General features: G+C 36.2%; 1 protein-coding gene across 1 annotated transcript in view; it reads left to right on the forward strand.

Annotated features, from left to right (window-relative positions):
* The window catches only part of LOC108978513 (semaphorin-2A-like), a gene marked incomplete in the record, with an annotated part of 245,604 nt that overhangs the window by 199,054 nt on the left and 33,996 nt on the right, over positions 1-12,554 (forward strand). Inside the window, 3 exon segments of the mRNA XM_018948851.1 lie at positions 2,578-2,629; positions 10,982-11,050; positions 11,690-11,797. Of these exon segments, the coding sequence (XP_018804396.1) occupies positions 2,578-2,629; positions 10,982-11,050; positions 11,690-11,797 (229 nt within the window).

Here is a 12,554-nt window from a genome sequence, read left to right on the forward strand (position 1 = left end):
CTTCCTTTAAATATTATTTACAGTACTATTTCTTAATTTTTCATGGCCATATTTATTACGTAATTTAAATTAATTACGCTTGAAAATAAATTTATAATAGACMTACTTTAAAATGGCGCGAAAAATGTTTAATTTATCGTGAAAAACGCTTTCACAGCACTCACACAAGCACACTCAGCTATTGTCTACACGTATTTATTGTGTGCGCTAACCTTCCAGCATTTGTTAAGTGAAAAGTTGTGAATTAAAAAGTTTTCAACTTGACCGTTACTGAACCGTTTGCTCGTAAATCAGTTTGGTCGGTTGCCAGCTTGGCTGGCCTATCTCATATTGTGTGTGTTGCAAGTGTATGTGCGTGTACACATAAGTGTTAATTGTTCGCTGCTTTTGTGTGTATGTGTGCATTGTACGCTTTATGCGCGCGTGAGTTATGGCATTCTRGCGCTTTTCTTCCCACTTTCGAGTATCCATACATATAAGAGATATGCGAGTGCTTGTGTGCTCAACTTGACCGCCAGCAATAATTCTCGAAACAATACCACCAAAACTATATAATGTTGCTGACGGCCTTTGCAACTTGTACCCCGTTGCTAACTTTCGTTTGTCCTTAAACTTCCGTTATTTGCTATTTGTTGTCATTCGTTGTTTGTTGTACGTAAAATATTGCTAAGTATTTCCTTGCTGTTATTGCCCAAAACAGGATGTGTGTTGAGTTAGATCAATGTTTAAGTCTGTTAATTGCTTTAATGCTTAGCAGAGGCCTTGAAATATTATCACAAATGAGTTTTACTGTTGCAACTTGCATTTACCATAAGAAGAGTGGTTAAATTTGTTCTACAGATAGTGACCATTAACAGATGCTGAGACTGTGACAACGAAATATTTAGTGATATGTGAGGAAATTATGCGATGTGAATAAGTCTTTATGTCTTTTTTTCGATAAGGGCGAATAAAAGCATGTTTAACAAACTTGGTAATATAAATATTCTTAAGAAAAACTCGGATTGGGGAGCAATAGATGGGAAAATATTAAAGAAAAACTTTTCATCTATGGTCTTTTCTATACTTAAAAAGGATTTACCTTTAATTTAAGATACCTCAGAAACCACTAGCTACACACCTAATATTTCYATCGGGAGTTATGTAGTTTACCTGGACAAGATGCTTCTTTCTATAAATGGGGCACAACTCTTTCTCAAGGACCGCACCAGCCACCTTGTGGAAGCACAACGTAGAAGAAAGAGTGAGGAAAGCCAGGAAAGCTTTATATGCGTGTAGGCAGATRCTCGGCATAACTTGGGGCTCTCTCTCTCATGCACTAATTCTGCTCTACGGTACAGTAGTATGGTGGACAGGCGTACGGAAATTGACCATCCGAAAGCCAAAGGAACATCCATATGCTCTCTGCGTTATGCATAAGGTGGAGCTTTAAGAACAACTCCAACGGCGGCTCTTGAACTGRTACTAAACGTGCCACCTATAGACCCCTTCGCTGAGAACTGCGCAGCAAAATCGGGCACAGGTCGGTGGGTAATAGCGGTTGGACAAACACCAAGGTATGTCAGCTACGCGCAACAGTCTAAACATCTAAACTGAAGGCTTGAAAAAGGACGATGAAGTTGGTGCGGGAATATACTATCCAGAGTTAGGCATAAGGCACCCTTTAAATTAGCGGACCACTGCAGTATATTTCAAATTGAGGTTTTTGTTATTGCAGAAGCTGCGAAAATTCCAGAATCCACATCTAGGTAGACAGCCAATCAGCAATCAAGGCAGTAATCTCGTATGTCCTGAGAAGCAGGGCAGAAGTTGAAAGTGGCGCCAGAAGTAAGCAACTTCATTCCTACTTTGGATAAACGGATTGATAATGAGTGGAAAAATTATGGCGATTTTGCTTTAGCAGCACAGTGTTTGTTGTTGCATTGTACCCATCACGACGTGGCGCTACGGGAAACTATTTAGTTGCGTGTGTTGTATGGAAGTCAATAATTGTCTGGYCGACGCGAATAGTTTAAACCCAAGTTCGACGGTCCGGAAGGTTACTGTCCTGCTCCCCTATAGCCAAACTGTTGATATGAACTTACGCTCTACGCAATTGGATCGTCTGAAGTAAGCAATCTGTCAGAAATCGCGGTAGAAAGCTTTGGCCAAAGGAGAGGAATTGGGTTCCATCAGGACAACAACAGCGTCTCGACAAAAGTTCGGAAAGCTTAGTTGGAAGGTCCTTATGCGTCTATCTTATAATATTAACCTCGTGTTTGGTTTCGCGAATATGTCCGCTTTTTTGCCAAATAAACGTCATTTGCGGGAAGTGTTGCTTTTCGTTTCCCCAGTACTTACAAACTACATTGAGAATAACTTTTTGGTTGGATGGAATTTTATTTAGWTTTGCCTCTGTATTATTTCTTGAAGTCACTGATGAAACTTACTTAGTTGGAATCGTGTAGATTTTATATAACTTTATTCCCAAAATTTAGCAAAATATTTTTAAAAGTATAATACATAATTATTTTATAAAAAAACTTTTTATAAAATATTTCCATTTAATAATGACGTTAAATTTTTCTTATGTTACAGGGATCGGATATTTCGCTTGAATCTGCAGAATATAAGTCAATCAATTTGTGAGGTAAGTACACCAAAGCAATTTCTGTATGAAAACATACAAAAGAATTTCAAGAAATAAACACAAATGCAAGCTCAAGCTAAAGTAAAGTAAAATATCATAGCAACGCTTCTGCGAAAGTGCTCCCAAAGCGAGCAAAGAAGCAACAACGCGCTGTGGCAGCGCTGAGCACTTGCAACTAAGCAAAAGCCAAAACAGGAAGTGAATCGGCGCGACTAAAGAAGACATTCCACTAGAAACACAAAATAAAAATAAACGAAGTTTGACAAAAATAAATTGGAAAAAACGCGGATACATACACACAAACATAGGCAACTTGGACGCAGAAGTTGTAAGCGAGTCTTTAAAGAAATCGCAATAGCGAAAGGGTTTGTAGTTGATTTCAAAAAGAAATCCAATGTGAGGAGAAAGGCGGTTCGCAGAAGCTAACGAGTTCAATGGTTATTTGCAGCATATGCATGGCTTGATTTTCGAGTTGTTTCGCCGCAAAAGGCAACTGAAGTCGGAAATGCAAACAGAATGTGCTGGCGACTAAGCAGCWGCCAACAACAAAATAGCAAAACAACTGCAACAACTACAACAACAAAGAAAACTGCAGAAAAGAATTGCGAAGTAAAAATGTCGGTAGCAGAGCAGCGTTAGTCGCACATTTGACGCAGAGCTGTGCATTTCCTAAACGCTCATGAAATCGAAATGTCTGTCCGCTTGTAGTGCAGGGCAAGCTAAAAAGACAGGTGGAYTTCGCTCTCTGCTCATACATAAGAGTACATATGTGGCTTGTCTTCTGTGTGTTTGCACTGCTTTATAGCGCGGGCAGACAACATATGCTCTTGTGTTGTCAACAGTGCGTATACGAAACTTGTAAGATGAAGGGGAAAGTTAGCTGCGTACGGACACATGTACGAACTGACGACAATTTGCTACGTAGATTTCTATGTATGTGTTTCTGTGCTCATGCGTGCTGYAAGGTGCACAGTTTTTTGTTGCACGTTGCTTGCTACATCGCTTAACCATTAAATACAGCGTTTGATGTTGTTGTAGTTTGCTATATCAATGCGACAGCTGCCAATGYTTTCCAGTTGTCGGCTTTGAAAGCAGTTATCTGTTGATTTAAAGGCAGCTATTGATTTTTAACTTTCGTCTAACCTCTCACTTGATTTTCGGGTATATCAAAGTTTTCGTCAGCAAATTTCTTGCTGAACTAAAATTTTTSTAACTAGTTCTGTATATAATTTATTGTGCCAAAAATTAACTTAATAATTAATTTAGCCGCCTTTTTTAATTGTTTCTCCTGCCATGCATGCCACAAATAAACTTTAATTTCCAAGAAAAAATCGTATTATGTTAAAACAAGAGGAATCTCAAGCARGGCTTCAAGCAACAAACTAACTTTATAATGTTGCAGAAGCATAAGACATTTATGTACATGTGTGTGTGTGTAAAGGAAAATTTAAATATTCAATAAATACTTTCCTTTATTCAAATCGTGCCACAATTTCTACCAAACACACACACACACACATAGCAGCATACGCAGCTGGATTAACTGCCGTGCATAGTGGCACGTTCCGGCAATGTGCACCAGCAAAAGCAACAATTGAAAAATGCTAAACAACAATTTATGATAAAGCAACAACAAAGCAGCTAAAATAAAAAAAAAAAAATTTTCGACAGAGCAGCGACTTAGCTAATACAAGAATACGCGCTGCCACACACACATACATTAATATACAATGTACTCATACACATATATGAAATGAAATGGTTGCATAAAGCGATTGGTAAAAGCTTCGAACGCTATTGAATGCGCCGCCATTTAAAATGTCATTTGGTATTTTGCTCACGTTACACGCTTGTTTATTTAATTCGATTTTTCGTTGGCGCTACCCGCAACCCTGACCCCCAAATTTCTAAAGGCAATGCGGCGCGGCAGCAAAGCAACAAACGAAAATCATTGCTGTGTTCTTCCTTCGAGCGACAGTTAGGCGTGTGGGCGTGGGGAGCGAGTCAGCCACGTGACTTGTACTCTGCGGTACCAGACACCAGCGACAGCGTATTGAATACAAAATACAAAATTGCAAATCGAAATTTTTCTTTTAAGGCTACTAAGCATATACATATATTATTATATATTTGTATATGTATTTTTCAAACGTGTACTATATTTTTGCAATGAATATGCATTTTCGCCTGTATTTGTGGCACTCTTTGGTTGGTTTTTATTTATTCTTGTTGCTATCCTTACTTTATTTGTATGTGTGCCGGTGAAAAGTCGCTTTGAAAATGCCATTTATTGCTTGTGCTACGTGCATACATTTTCTATATTTGTTGTTGTTATTTTTAATTTTTCGTTCGGCACGTTTTTAAAAATTGTATTATGCAAGCAAGAAAATTGATTTTGCTTCGGTGACTAAACGGAAAAATAAAAGTAAAATAATTATTCAGCGTGGCAATGATGGCAAGTACGGGGAGTTGAGAAAAATTAGAAAATTTTAAAACAGGTGTTTGGGCTTCAAAATTAATATTTCGCCACATTTTGAGTTTCTACATTTGTCGTCCATATGTATGATACATTTGCTTCTGCTATTTGAATGAAGAAATGTACTTTTCCATAAGCTATATAATAAAATATATTCATTTGAAACTTCGTCCAGTCGATCTGTTTAAGATGCTGATAAATGACATTCCCAAATAATTTTTTTGCAAAAATATGTATAAATCTAATAAATGTAACAAAAATCAATTACCGTTCAATCATTGAGGAAAGAACCCGCCAAAAGCGGGAATTTTAAAGAATACCTTTCATAAATACATTTTTTATATGTAATTAAAAATTAATTTTTTCTAAAACTTATAATTCAATTATAATTACTACAGCCTTAGCTCAAACACTTTAAAGGCTTCAAAAAAGCGATTTTTTTGCTAAAATCTGTTTAAAATTATTTAAGAAATTTATAGATGGGAAATATTCGAAATATTGTCGACGCTAGAGGCGAAATAGTGGCCGAGCGTCTAGCAGGTACATATATAAGCGCTGTGGTGGAAAGTGAAAGCTTTGACTAGCGATTTTTCGATTTTTCATTTTTACGATTTTTCTTAATTGGCGGGCAGGATAGAAAAAAAAACTAAACTAAAAAAAACCAGAAAAAGTCAAATTTGAAAAACAACTAAAGCAAACATTTTTTGGTCAAGAACTACGTTTTTTTTAATTTAAAAACTTTTTTAGAATTTTACCAGATGCATCGKGCAATCGCTTCTCAATGACAGAATATAAAAGATTTCATATCCAAAAAATTTACGGATGATGTTTAAATATGTAACCATAAACCCTAGAAATTAAGCTTTAATCAACTATTGTTATCCCTCCCAAAAAAAATCCTCAAAAACATCGATTTTTTGATGCCCCCTTAATAACGATCCTTAAATTCGCAATTGGATTCGATATCGGCGGTTCCGCCAAATTAGCAGCTTCTCGGGAATAAAAGGGTCATGTGTAAAATCAGACTGATATCTCAAAAACTGAGCGACTAGTTCCCGTATACACAGATAGATGGACAGCGAAAATATATTACGTTTATTCAAATTTTGACCGTTTGAGCAATGAAAACATATACCATAGGATTRCTCAGAGTATTGCCTATTTGAGGCTATAAAAATTTTCTATCTTTCTGGCAAGACTGAATCAGCCCTTTTCTGATGTGAACTATATTTCAGTGAGGGCCAGATGAGCCAAAACTCCCCAGCCACATTTCTGTTTTTAAATAGTTTTAAAAGGTCTTTAAGCATGCGGAAAATTATCATTAACGAAAGTTATTGCCTTGTGTCAAGGCGTTTTTCAGCTACCGCTCATTTCAATTTTGGGAAGTGTTGTCCGTTGCGTTACCCATTTATGGCTTGTGCTTTCTTAGAGGYTCAAATTACCGCGCTTTCTTTCTGATCCCACCAAATACAAAGCATTACCTTGGCGTCATGGATTTGGCTGACGAAACCTGGCCATCACTTACGTGCTACATTTGGGTATAATGTTATCGTAATAGATAAATTTCTCATCACAAGACGGTCATCTTTGCAGTTTCTCTGTGTAGAGTTCAAGCAACATCTCGGACATGCGGAGCGTGGACCTTAACTTCCTTAAAGGTATGTTGCTGATCGACAACGCTTTGAAATGGTTGTTTGAACGACTCCCAAATATTCCAGCAGCTCTTCTTGTGTTTCGTAAAGATTTCGTTGTAGTAATATATTTAGTTACTCATCTTCAAACGTTTTTAGCTGGTATTCGTCTTCCAAGCCAAAATCACTACTTCAAATTGTGSAAACCACTCTTGSCACGTTCGCTCAGCTAGAGTATGTTCACCTTAAACAATCATTAAAATACGCAGACTTTCGGCTAAGGCTTTTTTTACATTAATGACATGAAGAAGAAATATGCGCAATACACAAAACAAGTATTTTGCATACGATCTTTAATCTTTAAGTCTTTCTATGTGACATATATCTGCAGTACATTCCCAAAAACGAGAAGAAGTAGACCTGCATGCCATAACTCCGAACTAGTCCCAGCCTTTTCTGCCTAAGAAGCTGTTAATTTGTTGGTACTACCGATTTAAGGTCCTCATAGCATATAGCTGCCACACTAACTGACCATTCCAAGTTTTAGTAAGAAATCTTCTGTATATGTTAAAGGTATTGTGTTTTCGTTGTAACCGAAGTTAATGGTTTTTATTGTTTTTAACTTCTCTTCAGAAAGTTTTCAAAATTTAACAGGTAATAATTTATATTTGGAATTCAATAATTCTGTTATATAATATAATACTTTATTCTCTCTCATCTTCTGCATGCCAAAAGTGCACCAAAACCCGCAATATTCCTAAAATAGCATAAAGCAAAATTTTCTCTTATCCTTCAACAATTTGTAATCAAATTTACATTTGCCCCAGAGAGGCCAACAGCATTACAAAAAACGAGAAACACCTTTAAGCCATAATTTATGCCACAAAATACGCTTAAAAGTACAAAGTGCAAATGCATTTGAATGCAAAATGCACAAATTGCCCGGAAGCACACAAGCTACGACCTTACAACGGTTACGCCCATCAGCATTTGCTTATGCCGCTCTTGCTCTCGCATTTTGTTCAAACAATTTGCATACGCCGGTGGCTRCCCTTCCCTCACCGCACTTCTGAAGCGGCCGTCGATGCTTAAATATATATAAATTGTTTCAGAAAATAAGGAGGGGAAAAAAAACTCGTGTGTTTAAGTAACTGACCGAAATCACTCGCAGAAGAGCAGAAGTCGCACAGGAAGTATGTAGGCCTCTTAGTTCTTGTAAATAACGGCACTGCCAGCTGTCGCCTCGAACGCTCGATAATACTTTAATACATCTACATATTTGTGCTTTATATATTGAGACTTTTTTTTTTTTGTTTTTTTTTTTGATTTTGCAGTGCATTGGCTTCATTACGCGGCCGCTGCTGTCTCGAGTCTGCTGATTTCTGATTTTTCCGATTTCTTTCCTCCTTTGCTGAATGCTTATTACTTGGCGCTTGACTGCCTATGCATTTTCGATTGCTTGCCGACCRATTGAGTCGCCATTTCATTTGCTCACTTATTTCTTCGATTTCTTCCATTCCTTCGATTTTTTTTATTTGTATATCGACTACGCTGGTCTCTGAGCTGCCTTACTGGCCGCTGACGCCAATCGGTTGGCAATATTTTTCCCACCATTACGGACCATTATCGCATTTGGGTAAGCGGGCAGGAGTTCAAAGTGAGATGAAGAAGAAGAAGTTGAAAGGACAGAGCAAAAAAATGGATGTTGACGAAGTGAGACTATGGAGAAAGAGGGAAGATGTAGTAGAAAGTGGGTAGAAGAAACAAAAAAGAGCAAAAAAAGTGTACTAAGAGRATATTGGCTTTGATAAAAGTGTAAGGAAAACTTCATATATGTGTGTAGGAGTGCACTCACTACAGTCTAATGACTTCGTCTTCAACTATCAATATCCTTTTCCGTTTTTAGTTCAAGTTCAGCTTTTATTACTTTTTCATTTGCMACATTTCAGTCTGAGTTTTTTCCTTAACTCGCTTCGCAACACGCCAATGCCTCGCACAATTTGTTCTTGCAGTTTTTGCTATGCTCTCYATCTTTAACTGCAAGTTCTTTATACTTTAGCTCAGCAAACGCTCCAACACATGCAGTATCTGTGTATGTGTCTGCTGCATCTTTCATCTTGCTCCTCGATAGCACTCAACTTTTTCATTTCTGCAAGTTTTTTTTTTTTTTCCTTGTCCATCCGTTCGAGTTTTTTTTGCTCTGCTGCAGCAGTTTGGTATTAAGCCACGCGATAAGTGCGAGCTAGTAGAGATACTAACGCTCAAGTGCTGAATTGAAGTGGGCGTACGAGCGTCGAGAAGATATCCTCCATTGCACTTGAGTATCTGCTCCACTAAGTATATATCCTTTATACACAAACACAAATATACACACATACCGGCTTGCATACATCCAAGTTGCGGACTTCAGACTTCAAATACTGACTGGCAGACAGGAAAGCATGCAAGTAGTGCTAAATAAACACACAATAAGTAACGGCTGTCMATATTCACATGTTTTACGCACACAAAAACATTTAAACGTATATATGTGCGTGTTCTGCTAAGACCCTGCTGTTTTGTATAATATTTGTTAAACATTTTTTTTTTGCACGTTGTGTGGCTACAACAGTTTTTATTGAGTCATACCAATATATGGGCTAACGGAGTTGACTACCACAATATAAGAAAGTGTGTCGAGTGTCCGTCTGTCTGTCCCTACGCTTGCTTATGCAACTTTAAGTGGACGTGCTCTATGAATTTTCATATAATATGAATTTATTTTTATAGAAAAATATTCGTATGATTTGGTTAAGTCAGTAGATGTGTTACGACAGTATGGGTTGGCATAGTAAGTAATACTGTAATAGAGATGTAGGCAACAGCTGTGATACGTTCACTCTTCAAGAACATTGRCCACAAGCTCAAGTGTCATATAGGCAATTATTTCTTTCACGGAAATTAATTCAATAATATTAAAGCCAAGTATACTAAGGCAGGTCAGCTGTTTTTTATTAAAGCTTCAAGTAGGTAAAGCACGGCTGAGATGTGAACTTACGACTCGACTTATATCTATGATTTGGCCTGATTTTTCTTTCTTTAATAACCAACATCAAAGGGTCGTAAATTCTAGACCTTGTAGTAATTATAAAGGAATGCTACAGGTTCCCAAAAATTAAAAAATTAACTRCATGTGGCTTACTTGTTGCGAATCAATAGAATCAATAGACAAGACACATTTTATTTCTTTCTCGATAAAGATATTTAGAAATCAGCACCAATCATAAAAATAATTTTAAAGAGAGCTTTTGATTCTGCGAACCTCTTTCTGATATTATACCTATACATACATATTAGGATTAAAAACATTTTTTGGAGTAACCTCAGAGATCATCTCAGGATGCGCTACAGAGGCCGTAATGTTTCTACAACCATTAAGAATTTATAAATTCTATGAATACTATTTAGAAAATTATAGAAAAAATTTAAAAACAACATACTATATTACTCTCTATAAATATAAATCTACCAATATCTTGTAGTATGTTCTAAAATAGGATTATTTGCCAAGTTTAAAATCATGCCTTCTAGTTAGCGATAATATACTTGTGGAAGATACTCACTGCTTTGATTCTAATGCCGCTGTGGAATTGCATATACCTTAGTTTAGTTTAAATGTTTGGTCATAAAAAGTGCTTGGGTAGCTTATAAAGCCGGTTCCCTATGGTACTTGAACCCCTATACAAATTTAACATAAAAATTCTCATACATCGACAAAGTGCTTTGAAACGGTCAGAAATTTACGAAGATAGTATGATATCACACCTTTTTACTTTTTTCTGTAGGGATATGTAAAGTCTAAAGTCTGTGCGGAAAATTCTGCCTTGATTCAGGCAAAGCATTACGCGTATCATTCGCCAATTACTAGTCGAAATGCTCGAACGAGCCATCGAAAATTAGACTCAGCAGATGGACCACCTCAGACGTAGCCGTGGCCAACATTTAAAAGGGACAATCTTGAAAAAATAAATGGAAAAAAATGTTCTTTCGGATGATAAGAAACAATCCGCATTAAATTTAAAGTTTCTGTTTTATTTTCTTAATATATATATATATTGTTTAGGAAAAATAGTTATTGTTTATCTGAAGTGGATTTTTCTTTATTTAAAACCAACAGACTAAACTTTCCAAGAAATTTTTTTTTGATTATAGAGCAACCTAGCAATAAATTTAATTACAACTTTCCACACTCTTCTCTATTTGCAGCGCGATGTGCTCATATTGGAACCATCCGGTTCAGATATACTCAGTTGTGTTTCCAAAGGCAAACGAGAGGTATGTTGACGAATGCTAAGCACCATTTAAACTAATACTTTGAAAAAAAAACTAAACAAATAAAATATTTAAATGTAGTAAACATAACAATGTAGACTTTTAGCAACTAAAAACCCAAATTAGTTAACAATAAAAATTTTAAACGCATGTAAAACATAGATCCCATTATAAAACAACAACATTTACATACATATATTTATTTACCCAACTAACCACTTACATATGTAGTTTACATAACAACTCTCTAAACAAAAGAACACAAGTGTATGAAACAAAAACTGAAAAACTTTCAAAATTAACAACAAAAACAATTCAATAAATTTTTCACACATTTTGGCAATTAAAATTTAACTGGAAATTTTTAACAAATATGCAATTGTGTTTTTTCTCTCTCTCTCCCCCCGCATAACTCACAAACGTTATATTTTCCTACTTCATTTGTGTTTTTGCTATTGTTGTTTTCACAATTTCTTTGCTTTGTGTGTGTGCTTTGACTTTCATTTTTGGTGCAACGAAAATAAAATAATACGAAAAACATAAAAACAATGCAAACAATATGACCAACATACAACTGTAAATGATGGTGACAACAACAACAACGATACACACACACACCCATGACCGATAACTTTCTTCAAGAAGGTGGAATGCCGCAACCACATACGCGTCATACAACCGATGGAGTCCGGCTCGCGTCTGTATGTGTGCGGCACGAATGCGCACAAYCCGAAGGACTACGTGATAAATGTGAGTATAGATAATGGGTCAAATATTAATTGTCAGCATATTTGTATATACAAGTATTTATATACATATATGGGTAAACATATGTTATGGTGGGTCAAAAAAAATGTTTTTTTTTCGCTTGGAACTCTTAAAACACTTTCTCTACGAAAATCTCTCTAAGTATGAGCTATTATTTTTTAGCAGAGGATCCCCCCTTTACAGTTTTGTAATTTTTTATAGATCAAGCATTCAAGTTCTACAAAAAGTTTTTTGAGATTTTTCATAAAATGTTTTGATATAGATAAGCCTTAGTGAGATATCCATTTTCAAAAATCAGAAAAAAAAAAAAAAACAAAGAATTATTAAAAGCAAGTAAAGAAGAGCTAAGTTCGAGCATAACTGAACATATCAAGCTCATGCAACTGGCAAGGATTTTAGCGAGGCAAGTACCTTCAGATACATAAGGCTTGTTCGTTGGATGGGGTCAAGGGTTAGTGCTGACCCGATTAAACCCATTTTTGACACACTGATATACCATTATCAGGAAGGGATTATCACTGGGTTTTAATATGCATTGAGCAATATTTTCAGTAAAAAATCAACTTTAGCTCTTGGGGCCCACTCTTTCGGTGCCTATGGCCCTGAACAGTTTTAGTTAAATTTGGAAGATATTTGGCCATAAAGTGGCACTATGTGTGCAGAGTATCCAGGTATATAAATTTATTCTTGACCTGTAGACTGGAAAGTGAAAGTTTATATTGGAAATTAAAATTGTGTT

Source organism: Bactrocera latifrons, unplaced genomic scaffold, assembly GCF_001853355.1.
Source record: "Bactrocera latifrons isolate USDA-ARS-PBARC rearing strain unplaced genomic scaffold, ASM185335v1 scaffold_123, whole genome shotgun sequence".
Classification (NCBI taxonomy): Eukaryota; Metazoa; Arthropoda; class Insecta; order Diptera; family Tephritidae; genus Bactrocera; species Bactrocera latifrons.